At 51.6% G+C, this 15,249-nt stretch overlaps 4 protein-coding genes across 4 annotated transcripts; 2 read left to right on the plus strand and 2 right to left on the minus strand.

The window, feature by feature from the left end:
• Positions 1-285: 285 nt before the first annotated feature.
• On the minus strand, positions 286-1,258 carry M430DRAFT_163464 (hypothetical protein). Its single transcript, XM_024863448.1, has one exon. The coding sequence runs from the start codon at positions 1,107-1,109 to the stop codon at positions 516-518; it is 594 nt and encodes a 197-aa protein (XP_024725662.1). The 5' UTR covers positions 1,110-1,258; the 3' UTR covers positions 286-515.
• A 4,025-nt stretch (positions 1,259-5,283) lies between these two features.
• Positions 5,284-8,334, plus strand: M430DRAFT_15370 (hypothetical protein; the record flags this gene model as incomplete). The annotated part of the gene is made up of 2 exons (XM_024863231.1): positions 5,284-5,559; positions 5,608-8,334. The coding sequence occupies 2 exons, from the start codon at positions 5,284-5,286 to the stop codon at positions 8,332-8,334; spliced, it is 3,003 nt and encodes a 1,000-aa protein (XP_024725663.1).
• A 1,330-nt stretch (positions 8,335-9,664) lies between these two features.
• Positions 9,665-11,136, minus strand: M430DRAFT_92699 (hypothetical protein; the record flags this gene model as incomplete). The annotated part of the gene is made up of 3 exons (XM_024869727.1): positions 9,665-10,486; positions 10,535-10,966; positions 11,023-11,136. 3 exons carry the CDS (start codon positions 11,134-11,136, stop codon positions 9,665-9,667), a joined length of 1,368 nt encoding a protein of 455 aa, XP_024725664.1.
• A 484-nt stretch (positions 11,137-11,620) lies between these two features.
• On the plus strand, positions 11,621-14,806 carry M430DRAFT_269541 (hypothetical protein; the record flags this gene model as incomplete). The annotated part of the gene is made up of 1 exon (XM_024865478.1): positions 11,621-14,806. Exon 1 carries the CDS (start codon positions 11,927-11,929, stop codon positions 14,804-14,806), a length of 2,880 nt encoding a protein of 959 aa, XP_024725665.1. The 5' UTR covers positions 11,621-11,926.
• Between the last annotated feature and the right edge of the window lie 443 nt (positions 14,807-15,249).

Below are 15,249 nucleotides of genomic sequence, written 5' to 3' on the forward strand. Positions count from 1 at the left end.
CAAGATTCGTCAAGTCTTCCTTCCTTCCGTCTCTTAGAGATTGTTTTTATTATTGTTATTTAAAAAGAGAGAAAGGTTGAATAGGTAGGTAGGTAGGTAGTACCTTCTTTTCTCATTGATTTCTGACTGAACTGATTGATTGATTGATTGATTGATATCTCCATGCCAACATGTGTACGATATGCAACAAGACCTTTTTTGTAAAATACTCCCCCGCCTATCTCTTTTCACTTAAGAGAATAGACTTCACGAGATGTGTGTTTTATTGAGATAATTTCAGTGAAGTTGCATGGGGATTCTTTCTACTTTTATTCTACTTCTGAGATACTCTCGTAAATAACGTGACCTGAAAGGTGTGAAGCAAGCAAGCATATGGCCAGCTCCCCCTCCTTCGACCTCTGATCCGCACCTAACCAGCGCGTCCAGCACCCAGAGAACCACGCCTTATACACCCCCCGCTCATCCAAACCTCCTTAACTCCTACACCTCAACCTTCCAGCTTCAAGATCCCTTCTTTATCCATCATCGAAATATACATCTCGACCCCCCGCCATCCGTCCAGCTTTCGGAGACGGACATATGTGTCTGCTGCACTGGGAGAGACGAGTATGATATATATAGACGAGGAGAGGTGCGGGGTTCTGAATGGATAGGTATGATCTTGAGATGTGGTTGGGGAGGTGGGAGAGGAGAGGAGAAGCGGAGAGGAGCAAGCTGGGGTGGGTTTGCTGATGAATTCTGCTTTGCTCTGCTTCGTGCAGAGGGAGGGAGAGGGTCGAAGGATCGAGGGAGCGTCGGCGGGGAGCGTGAATGGCACGAGAGTGTCTTCTTCGAGGCCGGTCATAGTATAGAAGTACCTTAAGTAAGCTATAATGAGTAAAGAGTGAACGCTCTATCTTTCGAGAGGTCTGAGAAGATGAGAGGAGAGAGATACAGTAATACTTCCCTTCCTTCGACGAAATAAAACCCCTCACAATCAATATCTTCCTAGATATTTCGCAGTCTGGTTGCAGATTCAGAGGAATCCATATCGTCGTCCCTCGCTGCCCGACTTCCGCGATAGCTTCACATCCCCACCAACAGATATTCCAGTCACAGTACCAACCCATCTGCCGTGCTTCAATGAATCAATCCCTCGCTCACAAATCAACCTCTTCTCATAGCGGTGCTATTCAATTTCTCATCTCGGAGAGAAAAAAAAAGGAATTGAGAAAGTAAAGAGAGACAAACTATTGAGCCTCAATCCCCGAATCCCAATTTCCGGGTCTCGCAGTATGCTAAATTCTCGCGCCGGCTCAACCACGACTCATGAAGCTCTTCGGGATCAACTGCCGATGCCCTGAAACCGTTGACTGGTATGAACTATGAAGAGAGAGACAAAACGGTCGGGGTACTTAAGGGTAATAATTAGTCGTAGGGACGAAAACCTTCTGTACGTAGGGACGGGACTATTGCTGCGTTGTAGATCTGGGGTAGCGATCGGCAGTCCCCTTCATTGCGGTGTCTGGAAGAGAACATCCGGATCAGCGGAGGTGGGAATCGTGATATCATGATCTGCCTGTGGTGTATTTGATGAGAAGGATCCGGATTCCGGAAGGAGACAAAATTTTGCGGGAATTTAGAGGGAAAACTCGTCACGTTGAGTTGTAATAGTCGGTAGGCTGTTGAGGGCATTCCGGATTCAGGAGTCTTCTGTTTTACTGCGCGATGATAGGATCTGATGATTGGCTGGAAGTCACGGTGTATGGAGAGATGTGATGTGAAAATGGTCCATACGTGCGGGCAGTTGCGGTTCATCTGAAAGGAGTTGTAAAGATGTGTAAGCATCGCCTTGTTATCCGTGATCGACGGCCCTGGGCTTCTGAAGCTGGGGGGTACGCGATCATACGAACTCCGCCTGATGTGTTCTGCATGACGAGGAACCCTTCACATATTCCACTGGTTTCACTTGGGATCCTCACAAGCATGGCTGCAAAAAAATCCAGAATGTAAAGTTCATGCAAGAAAGAGTTTTGTTTGCACCGCCTCGTATGTATTACCATCGGGGCTTTGACTTTCGGCATTGTAAAGTAAGCCTCCAAACCTCAAACCTCAAATCTCAAGAATACAGTAGTTGCTGGCCCTTGTCTACGCGGCAGTCACATGAGGGTGGATGGCTTTGAGGGCTTGAAGTGCTTGCGGCAGGCTTGAGTAGTAAGTAGTCTTGAAGACGCCGTTCGACTTTTCCACGGAAGGGGCCGCGACATCCATCAACCATGATCCCTTCCCAGGCTTCGTTTCATGTGGCCCGTATTCGCTGGTGATGCGCCAAGAGCCCCTTTGTTTCTCCTCCCTCTCCTCTCCCATCGGCAAGATCTTGCACGTTGGACCCGAGTTCTTTGTTTAGGCAGCTGCTATTCTCACCTGATCTCGTGGTAGGTTTTCTCGCTCATCACCGCCGCATTCCTTCTGCACTGGTCTGGCGAAGAAGTCGTGATAATTAGGTGGCTGGCGGGGTAATAAATAGTACGAGAGAACAGTAAGACCTTTACTGGATTAGTCTCGTCCGAGCTATTGTCGGGACGGCGACGGGCTCAAGCCTCAAGTCGTGATACCGATTAGTTGTAATTCCTGGGTCCTGAGCAGCTGAGCTGTGCTGCGCGGCTGCAAAGACTTTTCCCGCGCTCTGTTCTACAGACTTCCCCGTGCTGTTCTCGCGCCCGTATCTGCATGTCGCCTGCTGTTAGTTGTGGCCAGAGAAGTTAGAATGACCCGGTATTGTCGCCCCCATCGCAAGCGACACGGGTGGGGTACGTAGGCACACTCTGCTTCCCCTGAGAGAGGGAACTTATGAAGCCGTGATAGCTGTGATATTGATATATCCTCCTCGCCGGCCAAGGTTGATGTTCTGAGGCGCTTCCTGTTCATTTGACTATTCCTAGTCAACGACGGGATTGTTCTCTTTTGGGCATATTGGCTTCTTGAGGCTTGAAATCCCAGAAAATAGGCCCCTTAAGCCTCCTCGGTGCATATCAGCAGAGGCATTGCCGGAAAGCCGAAGGCCCGAAGAACGCGGCCTAGACCGTCCAATCGTCACAGGGGAAGTCTCCACCTGGCTTCTGAGGTTTTGAGATGGCTAACCGACGTAACGCCAAGCGGCTTGAGGCTTGAGCATGGAAGCCCAAAGCCGTATACGAAATTTCCGCTCTCGCAGAACTCGCTCAGCACGGAGTAGTTCTCAGGGGCATCTGGGCACGCCGACGCTCTGACTCTGCGCAGCAAATTTCCACTTTCCACGATGCAGCAGTTGCATATGGGCTGAGATGGTAGATGCAAGAATGGCGCTCAGGCCTCCGCGCGTGATTTTCAAGATTTTCTAGATCTTCCAGAGCGTCGCGATGTGTCTGCAAGGACAGGAATCAAGGAGGCGCTGTGATTCGCCAGGAACTTGAAACACTCGATCTCGTCGACGGTTGGCAGACCTAAGACAGAGAGTTCAACGCTGACCGAGACGCCCGGCCGTGCTATGCTGCTATTCGCTAGCCATCCGCAGCCGCGGGAGAGAAAGCTTCTAAAAACAGCTCCCAACCCATGGCCTCTCTACTGAGCGACTACGAGAAGGGCTCTAAGCGACCCGTCTCCGTGTCCCGGCAACAAGATCTCCCTCTTTCCAGGATCCAGGCACGGCACAGAAGAGATCTCAGTCCCTTGTTCCACCCCTAGGCGCAGCATACGTAGCATTACGGAGTATTCACCGGTCCATCGGTCCAGTAGTCACTTGAAATTCTCCTTATGGCTGCCGGATGCACCAACGCTTGAGTACAGTCCTCGTGGAAACTGGACGGGTACGTACAGTAGTGTCTAGTACTCTCCGAGATTCTCGAAAATCCGAGCGATGCGCTCAGGCTGTGCGTCCTTGAGCCCTGAGTGACTGTGACCCTGTGAGTCTCCTCGAGACTTGAGGAGGGATGGTCTTAGACTCTTTAGCTCCGTAGCCATCTTGTGTAGACATGGAACTTCGGTCCAAGAATAGGACAGACCACGCCCCTGGACCGTGGCATGGGCAGCCGGGGAATCGTTGTCCCAAAAGAGAGCTCGAAGAGTCGACGAGAACCCCAAAGAGGCTCTGGGTCTCCCCAAAAAAGATATGATCGTCGATACAGCCAGGTACCTCGCCGGCTACGGCGCAGACACCAGACTCGTCCCGTTATCACATCCTGACGGAGAGAGTAACGGAGTCTGGAGTAGCAGTTCGCCGGGGAGCAGGTTTAGACAGCTATTTTGGCAATAATTAATCAAAAAATTCAGACTGGTTTATCAGCTGGGCCAACTCACCAAGCACTATGGCCCGCTGTGCGTACAGATGCAGTTTCTCCCCGCCTGCTCTCCGCTCTTCAGCACGGTCAGGACGCTGCGTCCCTTCTACCAATCTCGTAGATGGTTCTGGCAGCGGTAAACCCGGACGGTACCTGCATTAGGGAGTGGAGCGCTGGTCTGGCCGCCGTCGATTTTCTAGATTCTGGTGGCGAAGGAACAGTAAAGTCGACGAGCGTGCATCTTGACGTTTCAGGTGCCAGCCGTGCCCATGGAGAGCCCAGGGGACCGCAAGGGGAAGCGTTACTCGAGCCTCTTCTTGGCTCTTCCTCGCGCCCTCCAACCAGGCCCTCGCAACGACGCCCATCAAGGAGGAGGAGGAGGCTTAGTCGACCAACCGAACTCACAAAGAGGACAACGCCCATGTCCCATGGCTCAAGGCGCGCGCAAAACACTTAGCAACAGGGATCCTGGGGACGCCGGGGCGGAAGAGGCCGCGAGATCCTGTTGCTCCGTACGGCCCCTCCAGAATCCACTCTACTGAGCCCACTTCCCCTACACACCGCAGGCCTTTGCAGTCCACATTTGGCTCTCACCCTGCCTCTTCTTGCAAGTTCTGGCAAGGTCTTCCAAGCTCTTGCAAGGGGCCGCTGCTTTGACTGGTCCACATGGCACCGCCGGTGGGCTGGCTCACGTTGGCCGTGGATCCCGACCCAACGACTTCGAGAGATATAATGCATCTTGAGATCCTCTTGCCGAGGGCCTACCACCTTTTGCCTTTTCTCTTCACCCACTTCTTCCTTCTCTCCACGTCTTTCGTCTTCTCTCGTTTTTTTTCTGTTGGTTAACACTCTCATTAAAGAGCCAGAGTCACTCGCTTCTTTGCTCTGGTCTGATATTTCCATTTCACCACCACATTCGCTCTAGCAGATTGACCGCTTCAGTAACCTTCGTTGATCAACGCCTCATTTTCCGTTCTCCGTCTTCAGGATGAAGACCCAAGCGCTTTCTGCCGTCGTGGCATTGGCGTCAGGCCTTCAGCTTGTATCTGCTGGGGGTTGGCTCGATGCACCTCCTTTCTCTTGCCCTTCTAATAGCGACAACACTTGCACACCTCAACAAGCCGGTGGCTTTGACTGGGGAAGCCTCTCTGTTGGACCTTTCAAAAACTACGGTGGACTTGACTTCGATGGGTGGACTTGTGCCAACTCTTTCGGTGCTGGCGGTAGCTTCCGCACCAGAGCGTTGACCCCCCGAACCTTCCAGGTATATGATCTAAATCTTGATAAATCATGCATCTCTAACAGTCTTTAGGACAAATGCATCACTGCTGTCGCCCACCCTGAACCAGAGAAGTGCCCCAGCTTTGGCTGCGGTTCTAGCGGTGAAGTCTCTGCTTTCTCCGTCGACCATTTCCAGGTTTCCACTGAATTCGACTGTGACCTTGAGTTCCACTATGGCATGCCTGGCGGAAACATCTGCAAGCAAACCTCTCACTGCTTGAAGGGTGGTTCAACCATCAAGAACACCCAATGTGGTGGAGCCAAGAACGTTACCGTCGTCTACCCCGGCGGTGGACCAAAGCCCACTTGCAGCATTGGTATTCACAGCATCGGATTTGACTGCGGCAAGCACACAACCTCTATCTACACTCCCACCAGCATTGCGGTCAGCACCTCTGCTAAGGCAACGACGACTCCTGTGTCTACTCCCGCGGTGACGACTGCGGTTTCGTCTACCCCAGCTGCCTTTACCTCCGCTTCTTGGTCTGCCTCTGTCCCCACGGGCGGTTTTGGTGGAAACACTACCATCGCTGTGCCAAGCTCAGGTTCTCCAGCCCCAAGTGTCTTCACTTCGACTGTTTACTCAACCTCTGTTTCAACCATCATCAGCTGCGCTGCTACTGTTACGGACTGCCCTGCTCACTCTACCGTTCTCACAACGATCATCGTTCCAGTCTCTACTACCATCTGCCCGGTTACTGAGACTCAGACTTCCGGTGCTGCTACCTCCACATCTCCAGCTGCTGGCGCGTCGTCCACCCCAGCCGGCTCCAGCCCGGCGGCTTCATCTACCCCAGGCAGCGCGTCCAGCCCGGCGGCTTCATCTGCCGCAGGCAGCTCGTCTACCCCAGTGGCTTCATTCAGCGCAGGTACTTCCTCTCCTGCAGCTTCGTCTTCTGGAGCAGCCGCCTCTCCTTCGTCGACTGGTGCCTCTTCCAGCACCGAGGGCGTAAGCAGCGCTGTTAGCACGAGCTCCCCGGCTGGTGTTGCGACCACCTCTTCTCCCGCGCCATCTGAGGTTATCACCACCGTGATTGTGGACTCCTCGACTACTGTATGCCCCGTCACCAGGACTCACGTCACCTCTGGTACTACTAGCATCGAGACCACCCTCACGACCTCCACAATCCGCGTGACCTCTGTTTCTACCTCCACTGTTAGCACCGCTCCTGTTACCATCCCATCAGGCCCGGCAGGTTCATCTTCATCCAGCGTAGCCGGCGTCACCACCGCTTCCAGCGTTGGAATCCCATCCGGCCCGTCAGGCATTCCAACCACACCAATCTACGCGAACTCCTCAAGCCCAGCTACTTCCCCTGCCAGCATCGCAAGCAGCCCTGCACCATCTGAGGTTATTACCACCGTCATTGTGGACACTTCTACCACTGTCTGCCCAGTTACCAAGACCCACGTCACTTCTGGCAGCACCGTCATTGAGACCAGCTTCTCTACTTCCACAGCCTATGTTACCTCCTACTCCACTGTCACTAGCACCGCAGCTGGTGTCACTACCACCGCTCCCGCGCCGTCTGAGGTTATCACCACTGTGGTTGTGGACACTTCAACTACTGTGTGCCCAGTCACCAAGACTCACGTCACATCTGGTGTCACCAGCATTGAGACTAGCCTCTCTACTTCCACGGTCTACCTTACTTCTTGGTCTACTGTTTGCACAAAGTGCACCGCGACGGAAGCAACGTCGATCCCGGTCGCTTCTGGCCCAGCCGCTTCCAGCCCCGCGGGTGTCGCTACCACCAGCCCAGCGGCTGTCATCACCTCTGCCGCCACTGCTCCGGCATCTAGCTCTCCAGCGGCACTTCCATACCCAAGCATCCTTCCTCAATGTTTGAACACCTGGATTCCTCTCACCACCAACTGCAGCTCCAACGCTGACGCCGCATGCTACTGCCCATCGGAGGCCCTCGCCTGCTCAGTCTTCGAGTGTTTGAACGCTCACGGTGCCACCCCTGCCGATATTGCTTCCGCCCAGAACTACTTCCAAGGTATCTGCGCCAACCATGTCTCCGTCAACCCTGCCCTCATCACCTGCGCTCCCAGCGTCCCAGGTGCACCAACCTCCACCGTGCCCGCTGGTCCAGTTAGCACCGTCACCGTTGTCACCACCATGGTCGTCCCATGCAGCTCTGCCGGAACTGCCATCCCATCTTCTTCCACCACTACCGTCATCTCGACCTCAGTCGTTGTGCCTCAAGTTGTCCTCACCACCGTCTCTGGCTCTGCAACTTCTGTCGCCTTGGTGACTGGTACCCCAGCTCCCGTCACGGTCCCTGGTTCCGCTCCTGGCGCTCCTCAAAGTGCTCCCGCTACTACCACCTACGCCCCTGGAGGCGTTGCCACTTCTGTAGCTGCCACTTCCGCCCCTGCCGGTGTTGCCGCTTCTGCAGCTGCCTCCTCTGCTCCCGCAGGTGTTGCCGCTTCTGGGGCTGCCTCCTCAGCTCCCGCAGGCGTGGCCGCTTCTGGGGCTGCCTCCTCAGCTCCCGCAGGCGTGGCCGCTTCTGGGGCTGCCTCCTCTGCTCCTGCAGGCGTTGCCACTTCTGCTCCCGCCGGCGCTGCCGCTACAGGAGCCTACTACCCCCACACCACCGTCGCCGCGGCACCCGTCCCCTGGGCTCCCTCCAATGGCACCGCCCCAGCGGCCCCAACCTCACCCATTGTCTTCGCATCCTCTGGATCCCAAGTCAGCCTTGGATTCAGCAGCCTCGCGGCCGCTGCTATCCTCGCCGTTTTGGCTCTTTAAAAAGCCTCTAGTGTAGATCCCCAACTGCTGGCTCTCCCAGAGGTTGGAGATCACATTAGGAAGGTCTAATGTATTTTGGGGGCGTTTTTTGTTTCTTATACCATAGGATTTGGAAGAAAAAGATCTTTGGCCCGCTTCTGCGGACTGTCCGGTCAGTCGGCCATTTTTGCAACATGCAAGCTCGCGTGAAACACGAAGGATGGTGACCTTGACATCGTGTCAGGAATGCATAATGGGACGTACATCAGTACATCACGCAGGATGGGCACTTGTAATATAGAGCTTGTTTTGCTAGATCTGGAACCTATGGGAATTCACACTTCTTCACACTTGTCCGTCTTTGATGATGACCTCGTGATCGTGATCCCTAATTGATCCATCTTAATAGTTATATCTTATAATATTTACCCTAGTTCCCCATCCCTTTCCCTAATGACCACATCTGAAACCCGTTCATTGCTCCCTTGGACATAACCTAAACAGCTTTGGCCAGGATTCTTATAGTCTTTGAAAAAGTCATAACAGTAGGTAGGTAGGTACCTATAGGTACAAACTAACAATATCATCTTACCAATAAAATCATAATTTCCACAAGCTTTACTTCATACCCACCCACCCACCTAAGGTACTTCACATCGCCCCCCTTAATCATCACGTGAATTAAATCATCATCAACCTCTAGATATAATCCCTTAGTTTTTTGTCGTACATCACTAAATCTCTGTACCAGCTTTGTAGCTAGGTATAGGCAAGGATTTAAAGATCTTTTCAACTGTACAAATATCGTACAAAGAATTTGCGATGTACGAGAAAAGCACGTCAGAGAGCCTAATTAAGGTATGTGAGTAGAATAGGTAGGAATGTATGGGATCCACTTGTTTACAATGTTACTAAGTGAGGTGAGGGAGGGAGGAAGAGTGAACATTTAGGGGTGAGGAGTTTAGGTAGGTACTTCACGGGAAATTAAAACATTGATCTGTTTGTTAGGTGGTTTTTGTTTCTTTTTGAAAAGATAAGCACTGAACATATGATGAAGTAGACAAGGGGAATTAGGGGTGTTATGAAATGCAGAAATGATGAGGATTGGATTTCACATTTTCTGATTTCTTGTAGAATAAGGTATCCAACGTGTTCTCCATATCTCCATCATGTATATATGTAAGGTATGTACCCTCCGTGCTTTGGAAGCGGATATGTACCACCAACGCCGAGATCTATCCTATATCACCACTTGATATTTTTTCCCCCTCCATCATAAATCATCAATTGCTCTCTGATTTCCAGATCAGTTCCCTTGCTCAGACTGCTCCCATTTTAGGTAGGTTCTGGCTCAAGTAATCTTACAATAATTGGCGGGGAAACTTCCCTTGACGCCCCTGAGTTCGCCTTCCCACCAATCATCCGTGCTGTCCGTTTTCTTGATAACCCTGATGCGATCATGTTCCTTGAAACTTAAATCGCCTTGTCCTTGGCCGTCGAATGAATATAGAGCTACGGCATATAAGGCGAGGTTGTTTGATCCAATGCGTTTGGGGGGTGGGGGAGGCGGTTTCTTCTTCGCGATCGCGGCGCGCTGGAAATAATCCCCGGTGGGCCCAGCCGAGGAGTGCGCCGAATAGGAAGATGAGGGACGAGAGGCGGAAGAGTGACTGGGGTTATAAGACAATGTTGGTTGTGGCAAGGGCGAGAGATGAGGGCTCGCGACAGCAATTGGATTCGAAGATGGGATCCGCCTCACGCGCGACTCTGGGTTGGGGGAGACAGCGTCGCTAGCTGTGTTTTGGGAGGAGGGACGCCTGGTTGGAAAAGCGCTGCGGACATTCAGGCTAGAAGATGGCTTTCGTCCACGGTCATCCTCAGGCGACATGGGTTGGTGGACAGCCTTGCCCTTGGCAATACAAGTCAAGCTCTCTGCTTGCTGCTGCACAGGTTTGAAATTGCCATCCCATATTGCTATAACATCGACCATAGGAGGTGGGGGTGATTGAAATCCCATAGCTTCGGAATATCTGTGGAGGGTTGTGTAGTACTGAGCCAGAAGGCTATTCTGGATCATGATTTGTACATTGAGTAGGTGCGGGAGGAGGGAGAAAGTAGCGGATATTATAGGGGGGAGGGTCTCTCGAAGGTGATCATCTGCAACTTTAAATGCCTAGAAATATATCAGTCCGTGTCAAGAGAAGAGTGCGTAGAGGCATACATCCGATGCTTTCGCTAGTTCCTGCTCTGCCTTCGCTAGAGCAGCGTTCTCACGTTCGCTTCTTTTCGTTTTTTTGGATGCATTATTGACTCTGTCAATATATCGTTCCCAATCCAGCCTCTTGTTCTCCCGTTTCTTGATCGTTTTCCGTATGGGTTGTATGAATTCCTTAGCATCTGTGGCTGGCCCTATCACACGAGAGTCCATCATGATAACTTCATCCATTAAATCCGTCTTCAATTCTGCCATTTCCTCCCTTAATTTGGCTGTCCGATCGAGTTGTACCTGCGGAGTAAGGGCAGGATTGTCACGGTGTACATCGCTCGTCCCAACAATGGGATTGTACATTTCTTCGAATCCAGTCGCAAGCGCCAGTTGAATAGTGAGGATAGAAACCCACGCATCTCTCCAGGCTTTCGAGGCTTCGATAATCTGTCAGTTGGTATGAGCAGTTTGGCATACACTGGCAGGTAATACGTTCCACGAACCTTCGTGAGAGCTTTATCAGCATCCTCATAATCGCTGAGCAGAACTGAGACTTTCGCATTATCCCCCGCGCCCTTGCTCACCAGCTTGCCAAACTGGCGATGTATTGAGTTCATGGTGCCAGTAGTTGGGTGTTGCCGAGGTGAGTGTTGCCTAAGTGAGTGCTGAAACTTGGAAGAGAAGAGGGACCCCGCCGCTGATGTTTCACTAGTTAGTATAGGGCTGACCAACTCAAGGCAATGACAAGAGAAGGGGAGCCGTAAGAGAGAAAGAGAGAAAGCGAATGTGCGAGAGAGTGAAAGAGAGAATAGAAGTGTAAGATTTCTTGGAGGAGCGACACAGCCTCGCGGAGATGTCGGTTGGTTGAAAGGGCACCAATCCAAGAGTCCTGCTTCTGCAGCGCGCTGTGGCACAAATGAACCTGTGGCTGTGAGGATGACTGACCCTCAGGTACCGGGAAAAGTGGGTAGCAAAAGAGTGTTTTTACCTCTTGTTGCGGGTCACTGGACGCAGCAACATTCGAGGATGATATATTCATCGGTCAGACATGGTGTAAGTGGTTGCCACTATTTCAGTCAGTGTCTTGTCTTATCAGTGCAGCATGCAGAACGATACAGCAATGCGCGGGGAAAAGGAGGCAGGAGAGACAGCCACGTGACTCGGCGACCTCCACGCGAGCTTTCTGGGGATACCACAGGGACCTAAAGTGCTTTATCCTTCACAATACGCGTCGCGCGTATCGTCGAGTTTCGGGCCCCTCCCTGGACCAAATGTGCATCTGCATCTGCACCTGCACATCAACCTCGAGCATCACAAGGCGAAGGCGCACGGTGCCATGCGTTATTCATACGTTCATGTCACTCCGCCCGGTTGGATCTGGATTCACCTCAGACAGCATCGTCTACAATGAGCTCCCCAGCCTGGACTGTCCACCCCACTCATAATACCGCGCCGGTCCTTGAATTCCGCTGCCTATTCACACAAGATCTCCGACGCAAGCAGAAACGGTGGCAGGATGGGCGGCTCAAGTTCCATACCTTCAACAAGCGGGTTATGGTCTATGATGAGAGATCCAACTTCGTGGGCGACACACATTGGCGCGAGGACTCGGAGTTCAATGAGGGAGAGGAACTGGAGCTGGAACGAGGAGGGAGCCTTGTTCAAGTTGGGGAATGTATCGGGAAGAGGGACCAGGACCTTTCCGAGTTGGTGGACAAGAGAGTGAAGGAGAGAGAAGAGAGAGTCGCGGCGAGGATTGCTGGCGCATCACCCTCCCGGCCCCAAGCTTCACCTATTCGGCCTCAGAACTCAACGCCTGTCGCAGCACTGTATCCAAGGCCCAAACCGTTAAATGAAGTTCTTGGGACCCCTACAGGACATTATGGCAGAGCTACGGTATCGAACTTATCGCCGTTCGAACAGAAGCACCAAGGCAGCCTAGACGACAACATAAACCACAGGCCTGCCAAAAGGCAGAAACAGAACCATCTTGCTCCGAGCAAGAATGGCTATGCCCAAAACCTCACAGGTGCTACATTAACTCTAGCATCAACAAGACCACCTAGCACACCAACGATTCGTTACGAGCCCTTGAGACCAAGTATCCAGCGTCCACAAGCAGAGACTATTGATCTTACAAAGGAAGAAGGAGAGGGTGGTGGGATGGGTCGGAGAGCTATCAGAGACGAGAGCTCCTCCCGGAAAAGTCCCGGTAGGGTACAAAAGCGGAAATCAAACAGATCCTCTCCTAAAAGAAGCGGGTATGCTAGAAACCTTACTGGGGCGGCATTGACTTTGACTGGAATGGAAGCATTCGCATCGAAGAGCTCAGCGACTAATCTAGCCATATCTACACGGAGTTCAGCTTCAGTTGACCTGGAGGACGATTGCGCCTCATCCCCATCGGAGGATGGCTTCGTGGTGATTGATGGATCTAGCAGAACAACAACAACTAGAACAGTCACAAAACCAAAGCAGGCCAGCAACGCAAGGGTTTCTGAAGCAGATTTGCCACGAAACCCCTCTCCATCTTCCTCCACCTCGGCAATAGATTCATCTATACCAAAATCTGCTCCAAAATATGCCCCTAAACCGATCGTGAGCCATGAAAACAAAACTACCAAAAGCTCACCTGCAACCGGTTTGACAACCGAACAACCCGTCACTGCCTTACGGATCAAGTCTAGACCGCCACGGAAAATGATGATGTTAATGGAACCTCCAAGATCTCGGCCATCGACCTCGGGCGAAACCTCGAAAAAGAGCAAGAAGATGCCTAAAGAAGGCTTGAAATGTGCACCACCATCTGATGAGGCAACTCCTCCTGAAGCGCGAGAACGATTAAATTCACACTGCAAGAAGCAAGGAGAATTCTTGGAACCGGATGACGAACAACCTAGTTTGGACTTGGATGAATTCTCATCCTCTCCTATCGATAGTGGGATTGATCACAACATGCATGACAACTTCTTATCACGAAGAAAGCCATCCGCAGGCAAAGCGTATTCGATAATTCCTTCTGCTCCCACCCACAGTGTTGGGTCCCTCGAGAAGCCAACAGAAATTCCAAAAGTCATAGAAGGAATGGATGAGAATATCCCAACAGCTGGGAAGTTAAACCGCACCATTAACTCAGTGCATGATGCCACGGATAAGGGCCTGCATGTACCGTCTCAACCTGTCAGCATCATTGTCAATTCAAGTACTATGACGGAGAAGAGTATGGGGACTGGCAAATCCGATATCGATGGATCAACATATGCTCAGAAAGGAGAGATTGTACCACAGACAGACGTCCACGCTGCTGATGACACTGCGAGGATATCGCTACAAGACTCGATTTCCACTACTGTTGGGGGCAAGAATACGACACTTGCCAAGAATACCAGCTCCGCTGCAGATGAGGCAAAGACAACGAACTCCAGTGTCTCTGCTACCTTGGAGTCAGAGATGGAAACGATGGGTAAATCAAACTCACCTCTGCGGAAGGAAGCACTACTAAAACTGGGCCGCCTTCCGGATGAAAATACTGAGGCACGCCTGTCAAAGCCTCATGTTCGTGTTGAGGGCCAAGTACTTGTCGATGAACCTAACGATACAAACCAGCCAGCCCCGGGAACTGGCGAACCTGAGGCGGCAGGATCATCAACGGCACCGGGAGATCTTGGAATTACGGAGAATGGGGGGACTGTTCCCACTGTCTCGACTGTAACCAGATTGGAAAATGCCTCCCAGGCAACTGACCATTTTCAGGGAAGTGTCAAGGTTTCAGTCACTCAACCGAATGGAACTGATCAGCGAGTCCATCCTCACTGGCAAGAAGCTAGAAACATCGAAACGGTCTCGAGCGAGGTTATGATTAAACCTTCACCTAAACCTTCGCCCACGATAGCCATGTCAGACATCGATGCCAGCGCTGAAGAAAGAATTACTGGCTTCAACCCTGCCAATGGCATGGAGCAGACAGCAGAATCCACAACAATAATTCCACCCAAAGCGAGAGTCATAAATCCTGCAACACGGGGCCCATCAATCAAAGTTATGGCCAACAAGACGATTGACACAATGGCTCCTCCTGCATTCAACGTGATGCCAAAGATGCCTCCACCTCCTCACAGTTCAAGTTCAACAACCCGACAAGAGACAGTAGTCACGACAGCAGAAGAAAAGCCTGGAATCGCTGGATCGCTTGCGGAGACGCAGGTTTGCGGACCTTGGAGTCGGGAATCTTTCGATTTATTCGGTTCTTGGAAACCTCCACCCGGGAGAGCTTCAATGAATGCATGAGTGAATGAGTGACTAGGTAGGTAGGAATTGAAGACATAATGAAACTATTTATTGGGCCCTTGCTGCGCTTTTTTGTTCGCCTCGTCACTCGCTCGTGAGACCAAATTTTGACATCGGCAGATTTTAGCTAAGAAGAGAAAAGAAACATATATATAAAGGCATTTGAGCACCCCCACCCCATTCTTTCTTATTTGCTCAATCACAACAATATGAGGGGGAGTTCGTGAATCCCGTCTTTGATGGTATTGGTATTAATAGCTGGTTGAAAGTTGAAAGGTGTGAGAGGGGTTACCTTATAAATAAGCAGAGCCTCAACTGTCTCCCCTACCTACCTACCTACCTACTGTTATACAGCAACATCTACAATCAAATCAATCAATCAAATCACCAGACACCTTCTCTTCTTTTCGCGATTCTCTCTCTCTCTCTCTCTCTCTCTCGCT

The sequence above is a fragment of the Amorphotheca resinae genome (assembly GCF_003019875.1).
Source record: "Amorphotheca resinae ATCC 22711 unplaced genomic scaffold M430scaffold_1, whole genome shotgun sequence".
NCBI lineage: Eukaryota > Fungi > Ascomycota > Leotiomycetes > Helotiales > Amorphothecaceae > Amorphotheca > Amorphotheca resinae.